The sequence below is a fragment of the Nansenia antarctica genome (genome assembly GCF_963989245.1).
Source record: "Nansenia antarctica genome assembly, chromosome: 3".
Classification (NCBI taxonomy): Eukaryota; Metazoa; Chordata; class Actinopteri; order Argentiniformes; family Microstomatidae; genus Nansenia; species Nansenia antarctica.
The window spans coordinates 23,727,337-23,746,443 of NC_137688.1; the positions used below are offsets into that span (position 1 = coordinate 23,727,337).

The 19,107-nt window shown below is 46.4% G+C and overlaps 1 protein-coding gene across 2 annotated transcripts in view; it reads left to right on the forward strand.

The window, feature by feature from the left end:
* Positions 1-18,862, forward strand: part of fgfrl1a (fibroblast growth factor receptor like 1a) — a 43,673-nt gene extending 24,811 nt beyond the window's left edge. For both annotated transcript variants that reach the window (XM_080525411.1, XM_080525412.1), the window contains 4 exons: positions 13,211-13,288; positions 14,337-14,621; positions 15,299-15,652; positions 16,546-18,862. In XM_080525411.1, the coding sequence (XP_080381537.1) occupies positions 13,211-13,288; positions 14,337-14,621; positions 15,299-15,652; positions 16,546-16,979 (1,151 nt within the window). In that variant the 3' untranslated portion in view covers positions 16,980-18,862. The remainder of the gene's footprint in view (positions 1-13,210; positions 13,289-14,336; positions 14,622-15,298; positions 15,653-16,545) is intronic.
* Positions 18,863-19,107: the final 245 nt, after the last annotated feature.

The window sequence follows — 19,107 nt, forward strand, 5'->3', positions numbered from 1 at the left end:
CTGGTGTAATCACTGTTTACAGTGGCGATAGAGGGGGGTCAAGGGTCAATGTCACTCTCTCTCTGCCCTCTATATGTCTGTCTTCATTCCTCCGGGCTGTGGACAACAGTGATAGACACTTTAACTGCACCGCTGGTATGCATTATTTGTGAGAGCATTACCGAAAGTAGGCTATGTGCTATGTGATGCAGTTATAGGTCCATGCACTAACTCGGTATGCATTGAAGTTAATGACACGGTATTTGTTAGGTTATGTGCTGCGTGAGATGTAGCTCTTGCTGCGGATCGTAGACAGCTTTCAGGGACGTGTAAGTGCATCAGACATGTAATGGTCACATGGATCTTACTCATTGTAACTCTCTGCCTATTCCTGTCTGTACAGGCAGAATGTATCCATGTTTCACTGTGTGTGCCGACCTTGTGTCTGTACTGAAACAACACACAGGGAGAAAGACATGTTAGTTTGAGCTCAAAGGTAAATGAAGTGGAAGCAGAACTCGGGGGACGGGCCCGTTCTCCTTAATCTCCTCTCTCTCCGCACCATGACGCAAGTGTCAGATTCCACAGCTGTCTCGGAGCAGAACTTAAGAAAACAGATCTTATTACCAGCAATATGGTGACCTTCAGGGGTGCTCCCCTGCTCTCTGCATGATATCCCATTAGATGGGGAATAAATTGAAAAGAAGGCTCGGAGGCATTGACTCAGGTTTCTGCAGTTTAATTGAGAAATCTGGAGTCTCATCAGAGAGTAGAGAGAGGCCCGAGCCTAGCGCCCTCAGACAGCACAGCAACTCCTGGCCTCGCCGTCATTCTCGCTGTCTCTCACAGCTGAGGACTAAGGGGTTGTGGACTTTACATTTCCACGGTCTGCACTCAGATCCTGTGGTCAAGTTACAAAGGGCTTTTACTGTAATTTTGCAAAAATGCATGGATAATCTTTGTCCATTTTTGTGTTTTTCTTATTTGATTTGGAAAGGAAAATATTTATTCTAACTGAATGCTTGATGATTGAGTTTAGACATATGTTAACAAGAAACCTGCGTGATAGTAGTGCCTTCGTAGTAGTCTAGTTTCTGGAACATGTCCAATATTGAACTAGCCCAGCCCCCTTACCAGCCAGAGGTGGGGAAAGGACAGCAGATGACTGGCGGACTTACGGAGAGGTTTTGGCGGGTAAAGACAGCTTGGTGTTGGGGTAGTTGGAGCTAGAAAGCCTATTTCGGATGTTGAATGTTAACTCCCAACCCTCCTGCCTGTCACCCTTTAATTCGCAAAGCAGGGCCTTTGTGGCGTGTGGCTGCATGGGTAAATTAGTCTTCACTTGTGCTTCACTGATCCCCAGTGGCCATGTGTCCACCAGCCTGGGGGGCTGGTCAGGCTCTGAGTGGCAGGCAGCAGCGAAGGAGCACCCAGTGGAACGGGGGAACCAGAGAATCTGAGCTGTAGGAATCCTAGTGGAAAAGAGCCCTCTGCGCTTCTTTGTGTTGGAGCTCACTGACCCATTTGTGTTGGGTGTTTTGGACTGTGCCAGAAAGTGTATTTTTTTCAGCCCTTCAGTTGTTTTTTAAGAGCTTTCAATATTGAATAATTTCAATACCGAACTTCCATTATACCTGTACACAATGAATGGTAAACATTTGAATGTCAATGAATTATGGTATCTTCTACCATGTGTTGATGTGAGTATTTTTTTTAAAATCTCTTTTGTGCAAGGTAAGCGTAGTGCACAGATAATGCCGGTTGATTGATGACCACTAGAACATGGTACTGTCGTCTATGTTGAACAGTTCTGGCTGGTTGTGGCCAACTGAACCTCTACGTACTATCCTCAACAACACTGAGAACTATGGCTGGTTACCCATCATGTTGTTGGAGACACAGACTCTTCCGGAGTCACAGACTCTTTCTACTCTTGCTGAGGAAAAAGGAAGATGCCATTTTAAAAGGACAGTCAGAAATGTAAACATGGCGGTTCAGAGGGGTTGCCATGCCACAGGTGGGAGTGGGGAGGTTCGGGTTTCAAAGCTATTTGCAGGCAGTTATTCAAAGGGCCGGAAAGGAAAACACAAACTGACCGGTGAGTGAGGCAGCGATGCAGGGACAGAGGCCCCCCCCCCAACCAAACCCCTAACCCCCCAACACGGGGCCCTGTTCTCCATTTCACGCCTGCCTGTTCCTGTGGGTTTTAGAGAGGGGTGTGAGGGGGGAAGGGGATAGGAGGGCAACAGACCCCACATCATCGTTCTGCATCGTTTTGCCAAACCAAGAGAAACGGAAACAAGATCAAGCAAAATGCCGAAACAGCAAAAATTTAGAAAAAAAGAGAAGAAATTATAGTCACATTCTATTTGACTGGACTGAGCAGACTGCTAGACGTTGACACAAATGTTCTCTGAAGGATTTGAAATCCCCTGTTCTCTGAAGGATTTGAAATGCTCTAATTCTTCTACATGTGAATGCTCATCAAAAAACGTAGATGCGATGCATTGTTCTGGTGTTGTGTTGGCTTGTCCCAGGGAGCGGGGCTTTCCCCGGGTTGTTTAGTAGGCTTATTAATTTGTAACGCGTAATTGTCCCATCATCCCCTGAAGTGGCCGGTCGTTTGTCTCCCCCCAGGGGGTTGCTCTAGCAGCTCCAGTGGGGGAGCTTAACTGTAACATGCAGTTTTGGGACCCCAAACCTTTCATTTGAGGCCGGCCACAGATCCGCTCTCCTTAAGCCGATTAGCTGTCATTCTACTTTAATGGATTCCTCAGACCAGAGCCCTCTCAACCTCGGGCGCTCAAAGGGAAGAAAGGCTTCTCCGTCGGAGCGCTACATGCTTCAGATGCAGTTGGACGTCTCCTTTCTCTCAGGAGTTGAATTGGTTTCGGGCCTTTTGTTTTTCTTTTTCCCCCCTCTTCTGTTTGCCTTCATGCTCTGTTTGAGTCTGGGGACGGCTGTTGTATGTGTTAAAATGGGCCAGGGTAAGTCAAGCTCACTCAAACCCTACTTAATGGGTCTTAAGTATCCACAATGTGGGGCTGAAATGCTCCGTGAAAAGCGTTCATTTGTCATGCTGTTAGCATGCTATGTCTTTTTTTAGATGTTTTCAGTAACTCGTTCTTCTCGACAAATGTTGGAGGGAAGGGTAGGTCTCTCTGTGGGGGGGGGGGGGGGGGGCTTGCTGGGAACATTGAAGGAATGAGAGGGGGAAATTGTCCATCTGTCCCGTCGACCACCTCCACCACGGGCCTTCCTTGCCTCCGATGCGACGGCACTGTGAGAATTGTACGCCGACAAAAGCCCATCAACATCTAAGCATTCGCCGCCGTCGACATCTAAGCAACCGGCAACAACAAGAGTCCTCCAACGCATACCTTACATCATCCATTCTCACGGGAGGGGTACCGCACTCCAACTTTAACCATCCCCTCCAGCACTTCAGGATAGGGAGAGAGAGAGGTGAAGAGCCTAGAGGTGCAGCGGGGAGGAGGTGGTTCTGAGCCTCTGAATAGGACTGGAGGGCGTTTGTCTCTGTGATCAGAGCGGTAAGCAGGGCGACATTTCTGTGCTGAAAGGAAAGCTTACAGCTCATTATGTGGCACGGAGGATTAAGATTGTCCAGCATTGTTCCCCAGAGGAGGTAGCAGGGCTTGGCCCACCAAGGGAGGGGCCTCTCCTCTCTTTGAGCCCAGCAGCCGAACACCTACCCCCCGAACAAGTCCCCCCCCCCCCGGTTTTCTAAAGGCCCATAATAGCCTCGCTGTGGTGCCTAAGGTTGCATGGTGGAGGAATCTTTTCTCATTAGAACGTTTTTATTTATTTTTTTTGGGTCCTATATCGTCTGCGTTTCTAGCGGGTGATTATTGGCCCCAATCTCTGCAGTGGTGTAGCCTGAAAAGAGAGAGAAACAAGTGGAGTGTGGACAGGTCAGACTAGGCATGCCAATTAGTAGAGAGAGAGAGAGAGCGAGAGAGAGAGAGAGCGAGAGAGAGAGAGAGCGAGCGAGAGAGAGAGAGAGAGAGAGAGACAAACAAAAAGGTTTCTTTTGAAGTTTTTGCAGAACTTTTGTCCGCTCGCTTCGTTCTTCCATCAAAGCACACCACCAATTCTGCACAATGTTCCTTTTTCATGCTCTACTGTTGGTGTAATGTTTGTCCCCCCCAAGAAATGCCCAAGGACCCCTGGAGCCACTTTGATCAGTAATGACGACATGATAATGAATTGTCTGAATTTCCTTTAGTCTCCATTTGACCATGTGCAGATTCCCCATGCTAAACAAATCTTTCGATTTTGTCTCCTTTATTTAGAAGGGGGTATAAGCAGCGACTTTCACGTTCCATTAGATGTCTAAACCAAGACATTTACATAGAAACTGAAAACGTTCAGTTTCACATCCCACTATAAATTCAGAGATTACTTTTATTTATTAACATTTTGACACAAAGCTCTCCCTTTTTCTTTTTTTTTAAGTTGCCATGCCGTATCTGAGTACGAGTAAGTCGGCCTATAGCTATGTGATTACCCCCTTTAGCTGTTACACAAACATCGAAATCATTCCTGGGCGCCTCCGCTATCGGAAGTCAGTTTGATCAGCAGGACATTGTGTTGAAAGTGATAGCTTGAGTCAACGGCAACGAAGGCTAGTTTTCCACATTCCTCGGCCCTGACTACATTCAAAATGTTCTGCTCATTCGGTGTCGGCTACTCACTCAAATCGTCTCAAATTCATTTCAACAAAAGACAAAACAAAAGAATTATCCTTAATTATCTAGGTGCATCTTCCTGGGGGAAGACATTTTTTCTGTGAGTGAGGATTCCACTTTTGATGTGGTGTGAAACCTCCACTTAGATCTAAGTGAGCGTGACTTGAGTATATACTTGAGTATATACTGTATACATTTGGCAAGAGTAACGTAGCTGTCAGACAGGGAAAGAGAAGGAGTAAGAAGACATTGTAAACATGTTATTGAAAGTCATGCAGAAACCACAAAGTACAGTTCACCCGACTCAGCCCCCCTGCGCCTCCTCCACTGTCTACCTCTGGAGTCATATTGTGACTCATTCAGAATGGACGTAGGATAGTGAAATACGATGGCTTAGTCTATTTCTGTAAACACTCGTTCATCTAAGGCACGCGGTCAGCAATAAAGTCTACACGGTAAAGGAAGACAGATATTTTAGCCTAATGGTTTATACTCTTTGGGTGAGTATTGACTTTGAAGTGCCCGGTTGCATAAGCCAGTCTCACATTCCATAAAGGATTGTAAGACATGTACAGTATGTGCATGCTACTGGATTTACAGTGTTGTAGGTCTTTGTTTGCATTGTGCTTTTCTTGCTCGACATACGGTGAGCGTCAGCGGGGGTCTGGTGGAGTTAGAAATCGGAGGAAGGGCTCATTGTAATGCGTGGGATAGAATGAGGAATGGTATCAAACACTTGTGGACGGGTAGCCTCCACTGGTGTGCATCATGTGTCTGTTTGTATTGATACAATTGTTCTAATGCAATTGAAATGACCTTTATTGCATTACCAGTTTACCAGTGTTTTTTGTTTGTTCCCAATCTTATTGCGTCTGCACTGACGTAAGGTGGATGTCACTATACAGTTTGTTCCCCCCCCTTCTCCGAATGGTCTCTCGTTTCTCTGTAACAGGAACCCCAAACCCCGTTCCTGGTACGGATCCTTAATATGTTCAAATGATTTGGACTGATGCTTGGAGAGAGAGAGAGAGAGAGGGACGGAGGAAGAGAGAGCGTAAGAGGAGCGAGAGAGTTCAAAGTGCAGGGGTGGCCGCCAGGAGTGTCGGTTTCAAAGGGAGCGCGGGGCGATCAATATGTGAGATATGTTAATTGGGTAAAGCCCCATCCTGGCCTTGATGTTTGCTAGAGTTACAGTGAAGCAGCTGTGAAGATGAGCGGGACAAGACAGTCAGAGAGGAGGAGAGACCGTCAGGGACACACTGAGCAGCACCTCTGAAGACCACTGGGAACCTCTCCTCACACACATGCTGTATAAGGAGGGTTATTAGCAAGACTTATCATAATCATCACCCTCATCACTTTTTATCCAGAGGGTCTATGGGTCCTAGAAAAGTGCATCAAGTGGACACATATTATGAACTCAGAGAGAATGTTTGAGTGGCAGAGGCCGAGGCCACTGTTCTGGAAACAGTCCAAGAGACAGACACAGACCTGTGTCTGTGTCTGTGGATACAAAAGAACATCCCTGTCCCAGCGCATGTTCACTGTCCTCTGTGAGTTGAACCAAAGGCTTGCCTGTTAAGTAGAGCTCTGTAAAGAATCCACTAAGTCCCCTCCTTCAAAGTGAATCCATGTGAGTCCTTGGTGGATCAGTCCATCATCCTAATGCGGGGGGGGGGTCAGGGGGTTCAGGGTTGCATGGTATCTCCTCCAGCCCATCCATACCCATTTTAGGCAAATCTTTGGATTTTTGACCCGGAGTAAATGAAGTGTGAACATGATATGAAGCAGCCCCCTGCACGCAGGCATGAGGAAAATGTGCTTACCAAGTCAGGCAGAAACCAAGGTCCGAACAGTGAACTAAAACAGGCTTTTTTAGTGCGGATACACACAGAACACGATACTTAACTGCAGGTTTCAGAACATATAAAATGCATCGCACTTGACATTTATGACCAATTGGATGGAAGCACTTGTATTGCAAGATGTTATTTTAGCCAACGTTGACATTATACTTCGACTTGGTAATGTTCAAGTTCTGAGGTTTTTTGGTGTGTTTTTGTTGCTCATTTTTCTCCATTTTCATCTCAATAATCAAACCCACCATCCATTTGCAATGGTCCGCAAGAAAATAAATGTGCCTTGCAATGGTATACCATTTAAACTACATTAGAGTAATAGATCCAGGAATCAGGGGAGTCTGGTGGAGGCAGGAATCGGAGGACGGGCTCATTGAAATGCATGGAATGGAATGAGGAATGGTATCAAATACGCACGTTTGATACCATTCCTCATTCCATTCTGTGCATTACAATGAGCCCGTCCTCTGATTTCTACCTCCACCAGCCTCCCCTGCCAAAAATGCAATAGTAACAGTAATAGTAACCCTGGAAAAGCACATCAGTGGTGAACAGGAATGGATTTGCAAAGCTCCATTTAATAAGTAGCACATTAATCATATATTGTGTATTTGGATAACATTGAACAAGAGAGAAGACAGAGAAAGTGTTTTGTCAGCCAAAAGCTGCACTGACTGTACTGTATTTTTTTTATTTAACTAGGCAGGCCAATAAGAACTAATTCTTATTTGCATTGGCGGCCTGACAAAAGGGGGAGGGGCTGAAAACAAATCAGGTTACATGTTAAAAACAAAGAACATACACGACAGACAGACAGCGGCACACATCCAAGAATTTCCAGCACAGTTAAAAGATAGAAACATACAGACATCTCCAACACCTCCTCCACTTACAGTCACAGCATCAGTTCTAAGTTAAAAGGACAGCGTCACACATCCACATAAACCCGCACAACATTAAGCACAACAAAAAGCACACTAACAGAATAAAAAAATGTGCATGCATTCAAAGAACAGAGATCCTCTTACTATAGCCAAAAGGCAGTGTGTAATACCTCATTAGACATCATTTCCCCCTAGTGGTCACCTGCTGCTCGTCTCTTACACACACATGGTATGGAGCAGCCCTCCGCAGCCAGAACCTGTCCGAGACCAAGGGAGTTCCGACGGTTCTATGTCACACTGACGCTAACCAGTAGAACAGTTTTGCAACACCTTCTGGAAAAAAACACGTATCTTACTTCCCCCTCACACTACACTGTCATACAACAAAGGGATATCTTTCTCCTAAAAATGACAGCCAAGGACAGTGCGGAGTGTGGCCGCAGCATGTGTGTGTGTGTGTGTGTGTGTGTGTGTGTGTGAGTGTGTGTGTGTGTCTGCCTGTGTGTGTTGAACCCCGTGGCCCTCAATGGAAACGGAGGTGGAGCAGGTCCTCTCTCCCCTCACACAGGTGGCCACAATTAGACTACAGAGCCCGCTGATGGCAGAAGATCAAACCCAGGGCCGACACGAGGAAGTACAGAGCTCTGCTTGGAGTTAGAAACACGCGCGTGCATGCACACACACACACACACACACACACATACACACACACACACACACACACACACACACATAGACACACACACACACACACACACACACATAGACACACACACACATATACACACACATATACACACTCACACACGTATACACACAGACGCACACACACACACACACACACACACATACACACATAGACACACATACACACACACATATACACACTCACACACATATACACACTCACACACGTATACACACAGACGCACAGACACACACACACACACAGACACACACAGCACACACACACATAGACACACACACATGTATACACACAGACGCACACACACACACACACATACACACATAGACACACACACACATATACACACTCACACACGTATACACACAGACGCACAGACACACACACAGACACACACACACAGACACACACACACATATACACACACATATTCACACGTATACACACAGACGCACAGACACACACTACGCACAAAAGCTGTGTTTTCATTTTGTCTCAAAGAAGTTGGTATAATTGAAATTCTATAGCCTTCTCTGTTTGCCTTGACATTAAGCATAAGAAGCTGAACCTGTGTTGTCTCAGTCCTATAGACTCCTGAACTTCTCTGTTTGTTTCTGAACCGACAAAGTACATACACAGTTGGCCTTTGTAAGGGGGGCTGCTGACTCGTTATAACAGCAGGCGTTTATCTGAGTAAGGGGAAATGACTTGCAGAGTAGTTTTGTGGTTCAGCTCCTAACTATGCGGCACTAGACTGGCTATCATCTTGGAGTACATATGTTGATTCTTGATGAGAGTTTGATGCTGTTTCCTCATGCATTAGATTAATAATAATCTGCTTCTTGGTTTTATTTATTCAGGACAACAGGCTACTAGTGCTACAACTGTCCATACAGTATATTCAAACTTTGGGCCAGTTTTTCAGACACAGATCTAAATCCTAAGCTTTAGAATTAAATGTTCAATGCCTCTACATTGAAGACGTGGGCCTAATCTGTCCAGGAAACTTACAGAGTGTCATTGGGCCGTTTGTCTTGAGTCCACATTCATACTGTAGTGGAGATTCTCCATATGTGACGGCAGCTGGTGAAAGGTGGAACAAGTCGGCAACCAATCCAAATGTTCGGACCTTTATTCTGAAAAATGTCCATACATGTGAGTGTGTCATTGATTTTCAACAACGTTGACATTTTATTGAAATTTTCCAGAAACAAAGTCTGAACATTTGGTCAGTTGCCGTCACATATGGAGAATCTCCACTCCAGTTTTTGGGTCTAGAACCAAGCTTAATCTAAGTCTGGGAAACTAGCTCATAGTGATCACAACCGATGAGCCCAGTGCCTAAACCTCTGCTAGTTTTGGCCCCTTCTCCATCCAGCTGAGATCTCTGTTGCTCTCGTCCCAGAATCCCCTGGGACAGGACGTCGCGTGGTCTGAGTCTCCCCCCTAGCGCCGGTAATCCCTAAAAGAGAAGAGGAAATGCTTAATGCCGGGTCAGTCCTGCGCTCCGCGAAATAAGTCCTCCCTAAATCTGCCCCACGCCTCCTCGCTAGGACCGATGCCAGGGAGCAAGGGAGTCTGGGTAATAGCCCCATGCACATGGATTACCTTATGGAAGGAGCCAAAGCTGGAAACAATTCACAGAATATTGAGGGATGTTCATATTTCATAGATGGATCTTAGAAACTATTATGTATGTATGTAATTACATTTGTTGATAGTGTTAGTCATAAACCTTGCTGCCTTGGCTCAGTATATGAGGATTTCAGTTTCAACAAAACTGCTGTCAGGTGGAGAGAGTCCTAAGAAAGGAATGTTTTACAACATATCAGAAGAAGAAGTCACCCACGTCTCTCTTTCATCTTCAAGACACTCCAGAGAAAGTGAGCGAGAAAGGGGATTTGTGAGAGGCTTGTGTAAATGGAGTCTTTAGGCAATAAAGCAGTTCACAGTTTAGTCATTAAAAACTCCCACACAAGAATCGCACGTGAAACGTCAACATTCAGGATCAGCCCAGGATCGGTCCAACATTTAATGAACTTTGAAAAATGTTAGCGCCTCTAAGATGCATCTGTGCGATTTTTTGACTGTAAATATGCTCAACAGGTTGTTAATCTGTCGTTCCTCTCCGCGGTGTCCATTCCTTTGTGTGGCTGGTGTAGCGCTGGGGTTATGTAGTAACGTCTGAGCCCTGGCCATGGCTCGTAAATCTACCCAGTTTAGGTCTGTGTAACAGCAGAAACTGTAATGGTTTCCATAAGCTACACGCTTGGAGTAGTGTAAATCAGATCTTCAGACGGGAGGTGGTGGGCGGGAGGCAGGGTGAAGGGTCTGTAGCTATGTAGCTCTAGCCTCTGTAGCCTGTCAATCCTCACCAGTTCTGTCTTTGAATGTGTGGAGCTAGAATAACAGTCCCTATCCAGTTTCGCTCTCCTGTTTCGCTCTGAAGGATGAAAAAAGATGACAGAGTAATTAGTGTGGCTTCAGAAGAAATATTATTTGTTTGGATCTGAGGGGGGGAACTAGGCGCCTGCTAGTTTAGATTGAATCGCAGTGTTTAAGTTCGGGTAATAATAATGCATTTAGAGTCCAACTATCTCTGTGTATATGGCTATTGAAAAGTGATTGTGGTGATTCTGGCCACTCGATATGGCCAACTTTGGATCAAGGGATCTTTATAGCCCTTTCAGGGTTAGCCACATTTGAACTGTGAAGAGTTGGCCTGATCTCAACCATAGAAATACAACTCACCTCTAATGCTATAGTCTCAACTTCCAGTGAGTAACGGCGACCACTGACCCACCCTCTCACTACTAGACCTGTCCTGAGATCCGGTGTCTCCAAATTAAAATCCTCGAAGGACACAACCCTTTTCAGAAAAACAGAGGCTCCGAACTGGACTGGAGGATTCATATTTCTGAAGCGGGCCCTTCTCTCGCTGCCGCAGGCTAGGCAGACATGAAAGTAAATACACGTAGGGGGTTAGACAAACAGGCCTGTCTCACAGCGCCTAGTCAGTAAATGTGTGAAATGTAGCACGCTGTTGTGCCATTTTCCCCCTGAAGAAAGGGGGGGGGGGTTTGTTTTATTGAGAAACTTGACGACCCTCATAGTGCACGTCTTTGTTTGACTTTCCATAAATCAGGGCAGAGTTTTTGATGGGCAGGGAGGAGAGGAGGAGAGGAGGAGGAGAGGAGGAGAGGAGAGGAGGAGGAGGAGGAGGAGGAGGAGAGGAGGAGGAGGAGGAGGAGGAGGAGAGGAGGAGGAGGAGGAGAGGAGGAGGAGGAGGAGAGGAGGAGGAGGAGAGGAGGAGAGGAGGAGAGGAGGAGGAGGAGGAGAGGAGGAGGAGGAGGAGGGGGGTTGATTTTGTGCAGGCATGAAGTGATGTTTGGATGTATATCAGAAAACTAATGCTGTTTCATGATGACTATATTACTGTATGTTTTCCTAGGCAAGAAATTTGGCACTTGATTAGAGGTAGGGATCTGATCAAAAGAGGGGGGCATAGTGTTATTGAGTACAGCTGAACTTTATGGAATGGTTTTCAACATGTTCGTGCGTTCACATTTAAGCACACAGTCTGCCCTTCTCATAATGAGTGTTTGAATGTGCATAGGTGTTTGTGTGTGTGTGTGTGTGCGTGCGTGCGTGCGTGCCTGCCTGCCTGCCTGCCTGCCTGCCTGCCTGCCTGTGTGTCTGTCTGTGTGTGTGTCTGTGTTGTCTCAGAGGGTCGAGAGCAAAGCAGAGAACACATTTACATTGTGACAGATGCGTCGATAAAGCACTATTCTAGGATTGAATTGAAGCAAGTGTTGCTGCTAAAGGCCCTGAAGGCGTGTGCACCGTGGTACGGGGTGGATTAAGGGGAGCGGCCGGGTCAGTGAAGTGATAATGAAGCCGTCAAAATGCCCTAGCATCAGTGAGATGCCCCCCGCCACCGGCTGGGCTGGGCTCAGGCCCCGGTACTGTAAACTGCGTACGCTCGGAGATCAAACCTTCCTGCCGGCGGCATCAAAGAGCTGCCAGCTCCAAACATGCCGGTCATGTGGTCCAGAGAGGAGCGGCAGGGGAGAAGAACGTTGGTGTAACCAGAGTACAAGCACCTCAAGTTACCACTTATTCACATTCTCTACACCAGCCAGCACTCTATAAAAAGAGCCCCCGCGATGCAGCATTTTCTTCTATTTGCATTTCAAAAACACTCGGTCCAAATGGGGGGATTTTTTAAAGACGTTGGCGCAAAATCAATGCGCACGGTGCTGCTTACAGGTGGTCCCGCCGGCCGGGCCCCTCTGGGTTCTCCTCCTCGCAAACAACATCGCCATCGGTTTTCGATTTAGATTTTCGGGGCGCTGCCTAATACTCGTACAGATGGTGATGAACAATAGATAAGTCGTTCAATTCTGTTTTGACAAGTGCGCGTCACTTCACAGAGACAAACCCGATAGGATGTCTGAATCTGCGGCTGCCCTCCCCTTGATGAACAGCTCCTCAGAGACTACAGGGCCCATCTTGAAGTGGTTTCCCTTAGCGTGAAGCCCGGCAGATGTGTTTGGCATCGCTTATCATTGTTAATCCATCAACCTCCTGCAGTGAAGAAGACGGTAGATCCAAGCGATGAGGAGACATATTGCATATTGAGATATGATCTGAGTGGTTCAGCTACAAGGTCCCCCATGTTACTGGACACTTTGCATTCTGGTGCTGTTCTGATGTAATTGACCTCTTGTGGCCTCGGCCATATTAGGCTTGATCCTATTGGGTCACACAGCTTAAAGCTGTAAATTAGGTTACGTCAAGTGAATCATGACGTCATTGAGTGCCTAGTTTCTCCATGATGAATCCATCACAACATCCCTGCTGCGAGATACTCTGAATTTCTGTGTTTGCAGTACTGTACTCCCAAACAACGTCAAGATGAAACCTTGTTTTCTTTGTGTGCTGACTTTTGTGTCTACGATGAATAAATGAACAACTAAGCATGAAAAAAATGCTTCTTCCTGCTAGTCCCACTTCCTCCCCTTTCGGTTATTTCTCCTGACGTTGGCGTCTCTTGTCTTTGTGTCTCTGTAGACGACTCTAGCGCTGGGCGGGACGCCGCGGGGACAGGAGGAGACGCGGAGTACACCACCGACCTGGCAGGAAAACTGGGTAAGAACATTCTCTCTCCCACTGACCTTCAGCTCTGCTTTCATCTCCTCCACCTCCTACAGTACCTCATTTAGATCACGGCCCATTGTACACTGGCCCGGTCTCCAGGGACGGAAGGGGGTCTAGTTCTGCAGAGGCCCGTGTGTATCTGCCCGCACCTGGCATCACTCTAACCTGTGTGTGTGTGTGTGTGTGTGTGTGTGCGTGTGTAAGCGTGTGTGTGTGTGTGTCGGTGTGTGTGCTGTTCCCCCACCATCGCCACCCCCCCCCCCCCCCCCCCCCCCACACACACACACACACACACACACACACACACCAGGGCGCTGTTTGCTTTGGTAATTGCCTCTGACAGGCCAGAGAGCACGGCTATTTGAGTGAAGTGTGATTGGGGAAACATTCCGTCCTCCCTCCCTCCCTCTCTCTCTCCCTCTCCTGTTGGCTGGCCCCTTGGACCCTGTATGGAGCTCCACCATCAGTGGCTGCAGAATGCTGCCATGTCGTGCCCTGATCAAAGGCGCGCTGCCATGAGTATTTTTGCACTGTGAAGTGTGGCGGTGAAGTGGTCCCACCGGGTAACAGTAGCCCCCCGCCTCTCTCTCTCTATCGGCTCGCTCCACTCTGTGGCCCAGCCTTATCAAATTATCGTATTTCCATTTCTCATGTTGACTGTCTCAATCGAGTTCAGATACAGCCAAGCACTCAATGCTCGAATAAAAACCTGAGGGGGAAAGTGTTTGTTTTGTCAGCACGCCCTTTCTGGGGGTTATGTTATCCTGAATACTGTTGCCACACAATGAATTCAACTTTTGGATCGAAAAAGCGAACCTTGTCACATTTTCTCCCCTGTTTATTAATCCAGAGGTGTAAGAAAAATAACGTTGTCAAACAAACGGATTAGAGCGTAATTATTTCAATGTCCTGCGGGTGTGATTCATTGCCATGTTTAATAGGTGTCTGATGTGGCCGGAGCACATTGCTTGTGAAATGAAACGTTCCTGTGAATTATCTCACCCCCGCCGACAACATGCTTTTCTCTCTTTGATCGTAGTCCGACCGCGCTTCACGCAGCCCGCCAAGATGAGGAAGCGTGTGATCGCTCGGCCCGTGGGGAGCTCGGTGAGGCTCAAGTGCACGGCGAGCGGGAACCCCCGTCCAGATATCGTGTGGCTGAAGGACAGCAAGCCTCTGACCCCCGAGGAGGTGGGCGAGGGCCGTAAGAAGAAATGGACCCTCAGTCTGAAGAACCTGACCCCGGAACACAGTGGCAAGTACACCTGCCACGTATCCAACCGCGCCGGGGAGATCAACGCCACCTACAAAGTGGAAGTCATCCGTGAGTTGGTTCACTTACCTGTTACTGTACGTTTCATGTACAGCTTTATCGGGTTTGGGGGGTCATGGTGAAGATGTGGTTGGATAAGTGTTGAGGTAGAGTTAGAGAAGAGTGGTGATATTGTAAGGACTTCTTCGGTTGGGTTGGAGTTGTGAGATTGAGGTTAGGTTAGGTTAGGTTAGAGATGTGATGTTGGTTAGGTTAGAGATTTTGGGTTTTGGGTTGGACACATAAGTTTGGGTTTAGATTAGTGAAGTTGGGTAAGACTTGTGAGGTTGGTTGGGTTGGAGACGATCAGGTTGTGAGGTTGGTTGGGTTGGAGACATTTGGGCTGTGAGGTTGGTTGGGTTGGAGACGTTCAGGTTGTGAGGTTGGTTTAGGAGCTGGCTAGCTTTTCTCCCGTGGGCCATCTGCTCCATATTAAGTCCCAGCTGTGTGCTGACTTCAAAAACACATGTTACCACCAAACCCCAGAAGCGTAGGAGAGGAAGTGTTTCAAACTTGTGCTTGTGCTCATGTCAAATGTGGCGTTTTCCCCTCAGCCGAGGACCGTCCGTTTATTTTACCTGTAGCGTGATAGAGAAAGAGAGCCGGAAAGCTCTGAACACAGCTCTGAACACAGCTCTGAACACAGCAATAATCCAGTTGAATATGCTTGTTGCCTTTGCCCCTTTTAGAGAGGACTAACTCCAAGCCCATCCTAACCGGCACTCACCCGGTCAACACAACCGTGGATTACGGCGGCACCACCTCCTTCCAGTGCAAGGTGCGCAGCGACGTCAAGCCTGTCATCCAGTGGCTGAAGAGGGTGGAGCCCGGCGACGAGAACAAATACAACTCCACCATCGAGGTGGGCGACCATCGCTTCGTGGTGCTACCCACGGGTGAGGTGTGGTCACGGCCCGACGGCTCCTACCTCAACAAGCTGCTCATCACCCGCGCCAAGGAGGAGGACGCGGGCATGTACATCTGCCTGGGCGCCAACACCATGGGCTACAGCTTCCGCAGTGCCTACCTCACCGTGCTGCCAGGTGAGTTGAATTTGACACCCTCATTAACTGGGAACCATGTGACCATGTACCATCACGGCCACAACTTGATAGACTCATATCACCAACTGTTCATACTGGGCTCAACAGCCTACTTAAAAAAACGTGTCACTTTTTATAATAATAATAATAATAATAATAACACATTAGACTTGTATAGCGCTTTTCTAGACACTCAAAGACGCTTTGCAAACTGAAAAGATCGAGTAGTAACATAAAAGAAAAAAAGAAAAAAGAAAAGAAAGTATAAGGGTCTAATTATTTTTTTAATTACTAAATCTAAATCTAAGTGTCTTTGTAGGACAATGTACTCTGTATAGTGCAATTGCTCCTAGATTTCGGGCAGAGAAGCGGCGAACAAGCAATACGAGCGTCCTCTCTCGACCGGCATCTTTTGAAAAGTGATCTTTTTACTCAGCTATTCACAATGACACAATGACATATCAAATCTGATGTGTTGCACCACCGTTTTTATGGCTTACACTAATATTCAGCGGCTGCCTCTGCAATGGCTTTATCTATCTTTATATGTATTTCAAAATGTAGAATTTCTATGGGTAATTCTATGGGTAGAAAATTACATTTAACATCCAAACAAGTACTTAAGAAGAGAAGCAATCACCCCAGTAATTGATGTTTGATACTTGTTCCTAAACTTTTTGCCCTGCCCTCCTCCTTCCATGTAAATGATTCCTCCTGTATAATGAAAGATCTTTTTTTTTTTTAAACTGCATGGATACAAAATCATATCAAACTTGCTGTTTTTCTACCAAAAAAAGAATCCTAATACATTCCCCCACTGTAAGCTACTCTACATAGCAGTTGATAACTCCCCATACCCCCTTCTCTACCCCCCCCCCCCCCCCAATCTCCAGACCTTAAGCCCATGCACCCTCCCGTCCCTACTGCGACCATCCCCAGCTTGCCCTGGCCTGTGATCATCGGCATCCCTGCGGGCGCGGTCTTCATCCTTGGCACCGTCCTCCTCTGGTTCTGCCACACCAAACGCCACTTCTCTTCGGGGACTGTGGTCATCGGCCAATCCATCCCCGCCTCTCAACGCCTGCCCCCCCGGGACCGTGGCTGCCCCCCAGCCTCGCCCAACGGAGACAAAGACTGCCTGGGCGTGTCTCTCACCTACGAGGACTACGTTACCCAGCAGCAGCAGCAGCAGCTCCTGCTGGCCCAAGGAGGCTCCGGACACATCCCCAAAGTCTACCCAAAGATCTACACGGACATCCACACGCACACCCACTCGCACGTGGACGGCAAAGTGCACCAACACCAGCACATCCACTACCAGTGTTAGCTAGCCACTGTCCCTATAAGGGGGACACTCAGACGTACAATAGCTCCGTTTCTGCAGTGTTGGGTCGGCTCCCACCAACTCCTCTTGCCTTCACTCTACAGCCCAACACAACAGACTGTGCCAGATGGCTTTAACGCAAACCCTCTCTCTCTAATACATATACTATATGAAGCCAGGAAGATGGTATCTTCCTCCATGAGCTACAGAACAAGGTGCATGGGAATGCCATTCAGGAATCCACATGAACTCATGTGAGGCAACACAGAGCAATATTTCCTAGCAAACATTTCATATCAAACCCAACAGCAGAGAAATAGCGAAATATGAGAAGAAATATGTTCCTTCTAGCCTTACGCCACACACATGCCTGTTGACTGGAGTGAGTGAATGTATACAGTTAGCTCTGTCTCATTAACAGTCATTACTTCCTGGATAATGGCGGCATTTCCTGTAACCACACCGATCTTGTCTCTGGCCTGTCTTTAATGTTCAGTGACTGTGGAAACAGGGCCAAGAGGATAATGTACTGTACTGTACATTAGCTCCACATTTCTGTCAGATGCACAACCTCAGCAAGCAACAAAAGGATCACAGTGCCGTGTAAACTGCTTGCAGATTTTTATGAATAGAAGTGGCGTTGAATGAGAACATACTTGTACACTACAGAGGCTGGTCAACCAACAAAGACACAATGGAACTCGGAGTAAACAAAGCTCGCATGTATTCTGTTTCTCAGAAAGGTTTTGTTCAAGGATAGGGACCTGAAGAGGCATTGTGTCTTCAGTCTGTCGTATTTGTTTGTGAAGGAATGTATCGGGAAAAATTACTTCTCAGTCCTAGGAAATGGTATGAACTCCTGTGATGGAGGGGTCTGAATTGAAGGCCCAGTGTGTCACTATATTATAACAAATTACTTAGATACTGAAATATGCTGGTATGAATAACTGTAAAGATTTACAGTACTGTATTATTATTATTATAATCATTATAACGTTGGGACTTTCAGTGCACTGGCATGGGGGTCAAGGTCCTGTCCCCCCCTGTGAGTGGTACGTTCTGGCTGACCCGGACCTCGCGGGTCTCCATAATCACAAAAGGACTTCTTTCAACTCTTAAATTCTCAGGTGGCCCTCTTCCTTTTTTGTCTCTTGTTCTTTGGATTTTGGATTTGCGTGTAATAACTCTGACCACTATATGAAACTGTGTAATTTGCCTTTGACTGCTTGTGTAATGGCACCCTTTTTAAGCTTTAGGGAGGTGGGGTGAAAAGCTTGCCAAAAACCAAAATACAGTATGTCACCTTGCTGCATTGTCTGTGAAAAGTGTTCTCAAGATGAATTGTTCACTTCTGTGTTCTGTGTTTCTAAACCCCAGTATTTGTTATGTGTCAAAGCTAAATGGACTGCCAGATTTACGTATCCATGCACTTATCCCAAGTTTGTTGATCAAAGTGATGTTGAATTCAAGCGTTCTTATCGGGGGATTTTTGGACCATAGTATATCCCATGTCGAACTGACCTAAAATGTAAATCCTAAGTAATCGTCTAGACTCTAAAAGACAATATGTGTGTTTAATTTATTTTTTCAATCAATAATTTGTTTTCCATAAAATTGGGCATTAGATAATTGATCAAAAAGAAAATAGCAATTCATGAGTTGATGACATTTTGTCTTATAGTTACAGTGTAAGCTATGTAGCAAATACGTATCAAATGTACAATATTTATACCGTATGTGCTGTTAAAGTATACAAAACGTTATTTGAAATCTTTGTATTGACAATCTTGTACAGTATCATCTTTTAGGTTTAAAAATATTTTTGTCACATGGAAGCAAGTTTTTGTCTCATGGAAAAACATTTTAATCATTTTATCAATGCCATTAAAATGATAGTAACTCGTAACTGCTCCTTGTGTTTGATATTTAGGTTATGAAGGTCATGAAAATCCGAATCATGACCCGGAGCAAGTGGATGAGATTGCAACATTGTTGCATATATTATTTCTCTGATTTGCTTTCTCACAGCCCTTTATGTAAACGAAGCAACATACGTCATCGAAGCAATCAAAGCACGCAATTGAAGCAACAGACGTGGTAGTTGATTGGTCAGAAAAAATTAGAGGGAATT